General features: G+C 40.1%; 1 protein-coding gene across 1 annotated transcript; it reads left to right on the top strand.

Annotated features, from left to right (window-relative positions):
• The first annotated feature begins 963 nt into the window (after nucleotides 1-963).
• Nucleotides 964-2,228, top strand: LOC109176427 (aldehyde oxidase GLOX1-like). Its single transcript, XM_019325860.1, has 3 exons — nucleotides 964-1,255; nucleotides 1,340-1,497; nucleotides 1,586-2,228. Exons 1-3 carry the CDS (start codon nucleotides 1,019-1,021, stop codon nucleotides 2,226-2,228), a joined length of 1,038 nt encoding a protein of 345 aa, XP_019181405.1. The 5' UTR covers nucleotides 964-1,018.
• Nucleotides 2,229-3,554: the final 1,326 nt, after the last annotated feature.

The raw sequence follows: 3,554 nt of genomic DNA, 5'->3' as shown, positions 1-3,554 counted from the left end.
AAAATAAGTTATTTTAATTTCCAAAAACATGCATTTTCCTTTCTAATGTTTGATTGCATTATGTAAAATTGTCAATGAATTAATTAACTTAACATTTTAATAAATAAAAAGAAGAGGGAGGGGAGGGAGAGCTGAGAAAATAAAATTTGATGGGCATGAGGCAAGAGCTAGGTAGTTTGTTTGTATATAATAATAGGATATCCATAATTGTAGGCATTTGAATCTGAGTAGCGCAATAATGCAAGTATATATATGTGAAGAGGTAGGCAGGACGAAGAACATCGAACATCGAACATCGAACATCGAGAAATAAATAAAAAGAATTAGTCCATTGGAGAAGCTAGATATAAATAAAAGATCGTGTTTCTCCAATGGCGTCAATAACAGTAGCTTATTGAGTTAATATCTAAAATTGTCCTCGACTATAGTGGTTTTTCTCAATTTCGTCCTAAACGACTTTGGTGACCTAATATCGTCCCAGACTTTTGTGTTTCACTCAATTTAGTCCCAGATTTTTGTGTTTTTGCTCAATTTAGTCCCTCATTTGTTATTCTGTCCATTTGGTGTTAAATAAATAGACAATTCAGTGATTTTAATATTGGAATCTCTTTACTCATAGACATGTGAACTGCGAAATCCCTTTTTTTTTACGAATTACTCCCAGAATTACTCCTAAAACTGTGAATATAAAATTTGATTTGCAGGTCGGGGAGTAATTCTGGGTGTAATTCGTACAAGAAAGAGGAATTTCGCACTTCACAAGTTGAAAGTAAAGAGAGATCAATATTGACATTACTGAATTATCCCTTTATTTAACACTAATTTGATGGAATAACAAATGGAGGACTAAATTGAGCGAAACACAAAAGTCTGGGACGATATTAGGTCACCAAAGTCGTTTAGGACGAAATTAAGAAAAACCACTATAGTCGAGGACGATTTTGGGTATTAACTCGTAGCTTATTATTATGTTCTTGTATTGTTTGTTTGCAGCGCCTATGGGAAACCAGATTTGGAGATGAATCCTTCAGCCTCGAGCTGGCAAACTGTAACTGAAAACGTGGGTGTTTCCGCCATGCACATGCAGTTGATGACAAACAACAGGGTTGTCTGGTATGACGCCATTAATCTTGGTCGCTCCGCACTGATGCAGAATCCTAAGTGGTGCAGAAAAGATGATAAGGGCCGTGAAGACTGCTGGGCTCATGGCGTTACCTATGATCTCGACACCGCTAAAGTTGTCAAGACACTCAAGGTATATATATAATACTGGCCTGGCCTGGGTACAATTTATTTCATTAATTAATTAATTATATTGTTTTTATGCATGTATGTTTAGTTGAGCCTGAATACATGGTGCTCGTCGGGAGGGCTGTCGAGCACCGGAAAATTGATAAGCACCGGAGGCTACGACAAAGGTTTTCGAGGAATTAGAATCCTGGAACCCTGCGATTTATGCGATTTCAAGGAAGATGTTGGACTTTCTGCAAACAGATGGTAAGCATTATTATTTTCAAATTCTGATCTTATAATAATTAATTTAATTTAATTTAATTTAATTTACTACGTTGAACTGAACTGGCAGGTATGCTTCTCAACAAGTCTTGGAAAATGGTGATTTTATCGTGGTGGGAGGAAGAAAATCTCACAACTATGAAATTGTCCCGCCAGATCAGCTTAAATTCCCGAACAAACAATTTCCGCTTCGGCTGCTCGAGGAAACCACCGACGGCTTTCTGAGAATAATTTGTATCCATTTGTGTACCTCCTCCCCGACGGCAATGTCTTCCTCTTCGCCAACGATCGCTCCATTATTTTCAACCCTAGAACCGGAAAGACGATTCGGGAGCTTCCTAAGCTGCCAGGGGGTCCCGGAACTACCCGGCCTCGGGCAATCCGCGCTTCTTCCTCTCAAACTCACCAAAGCGAATGATTTTGTGAAGGCGGAGGTTTTGGTTTGCGGCGGCAATACACACGAAGCCTTCAAGGTCACGGAGCATCCGCCGAGGCAATTTCCGCCGGCGTTAAAGGATTGCGGCAGGATTGTTGCGAATCAGGAAGGGGCCAAGTGGGAAATTGAGGAGATGCCGTCGGGGAGGGTTATGGGAGATATGTTGATTCTCCCCGATGGGAATGTCCTCATAATTAATGGCGCGAAAACCGGGACCTCTGGTTGGGACGGGGCGGAGGAAACCAAATTTCACTCCGGTGCTTTACAGCCCGGATAAACCGAAAGGGGAAAGGTTTACTGAGTTGACACCAACAAAAATTGCCAGAATGTACCATTCCACTTCTGCGGTTTTGCCCGACGCTAAGATCTTAGTAGCGGGAAGTAACACCCACGATTCCTACGATATGAAAGCCAAATACCCAACCGACATGCGCGTCGAGAAATTCTCGCCGCCGTACTTAGCCCCGCACTGCAAAAGTTTCGGCCGCAGATCGTGGAGAAGCTTTCCCAAACGGAATTGGTTTATGGAAAGAATTTCAATATCCATTTCAAGCTAGATGATGCGGCGGACATGTCTAGTATTAAGGTTACCATGTATCCGCCGCCTTTCACCACTCACGGTACTCTGAGGGCCAAAGGATGCTGATTTTGGGACTCACCTCTGTGGCCAAGGATACCATCTCCGCCGTGGCGCCGTCCTCTGGCAAGCTTGCACCACCAGGCTATTACTTGATCTTTGTTGTGCACCGTGGCGTACCCAGCAAGGGATTGTGGGTGCATATTAAATAGAACAGAATAGAAGATACGGGCTCGCTTGTTCAGTGTTGACAGTATTTGGGTGCAATTAGCCTTACATGCTGATTGAGTCATTGAATTATCGTGATTTGTATCTTTTTATAGTGCAGACGAACTACGGTGTGAGGGGTGGGGGTCCCTTAGAGTGGGGAATCCAACCTATAGAATAGAAGACGATGGGCATTGATTTTTTTTTATTTTTGTAATCTTGTACAGAGTACCATATAATAATATATACAGTACAACATTTTCTATAAGAACTTATGAGCACAGTTCTTAAATTCTTTACATAAATTAATAAATTAAAGAAATTGAAGAGTGGGAGGAAGGTAGAGGTTTGCAGGTTTGAAACATCTCAAAATTATACGTACAATTGTTAAATTTTGTTTCTTATGAAATGGTAATTGTGATTTCTTTCCTCCTATGATAGATTATTAATGCAATCATGAGTGGGTGGAATACTGGAAAATATAGATGTATACTCATGATTATTGTTGTTGGGAGAAGGAGTTTGTGTCACCAACTCTAGTTCTCCCAAATGGAGTCCCAGCCCTTTGCTTTCTCTATCTTCCTCTCTTCTTTCAAACCTTTAATTTCGGCGGCCTTTTCACCTTAGTGCATGTGAAAAATGATACTAATAAACAAAGTTATAAGTGTAATAACATATATTATCAAATGATAATGTAATTAAAATTTAAATGATCTTGGAGTGTAATTAAAATGATACTTGAACGTGCAAAAATGAAACTAAACAATAGAACTCATACTATAACGTATATGCAAATGAAATGATACGACGTAGTTTTAC

Source organism: Ipomoea nil, unplaced genomic scaffold (assembly GCF_001879475.1).
Source record: "Ipomoea nil cultivar Tokyo-kokei standard unplaced genomic scaffold, Asagao_1.1 scaffold0165, whole genome shotgun sequence".
Taxonomy (NCBI): domain Eukaryota; kingdom Viridiplantae; phylum Streptophyta; class Magnoliopsida; order Solanales; family Convolvulaceae; genus Ipomoea; species Ipomoea nil.
The sequence above is the reverse complement of the archived record's forward strand: the minus strand, read 5'-3'. Positions and strand labels throughout refer to the sequence as shown.

Bases quoted from the DNA above. Each gene is read 5' to 3' on its own strand.
- LOC109176427 (XM_019325860.1), top strand. From the start codon at position 1,019: ATGAATCCTTCAGCCTCGAGCTGGCAAACTGTAACTGAAAACGTGGGT. The intron at 1,256-1,339 runs GTATATATATAA...ATGTATGTTTAG, and splicing joins AAGTTGTCAAGACACTCAAG to TTGAGCCTGAATACATGGTG. The intron at 1,498-1,585 runs GTAAGCATTATT...CTGAACTGGCAG, and splicing joins GGACTTTCTGCAAACAGATG to GTATGCTTCTCAACAAGTCT.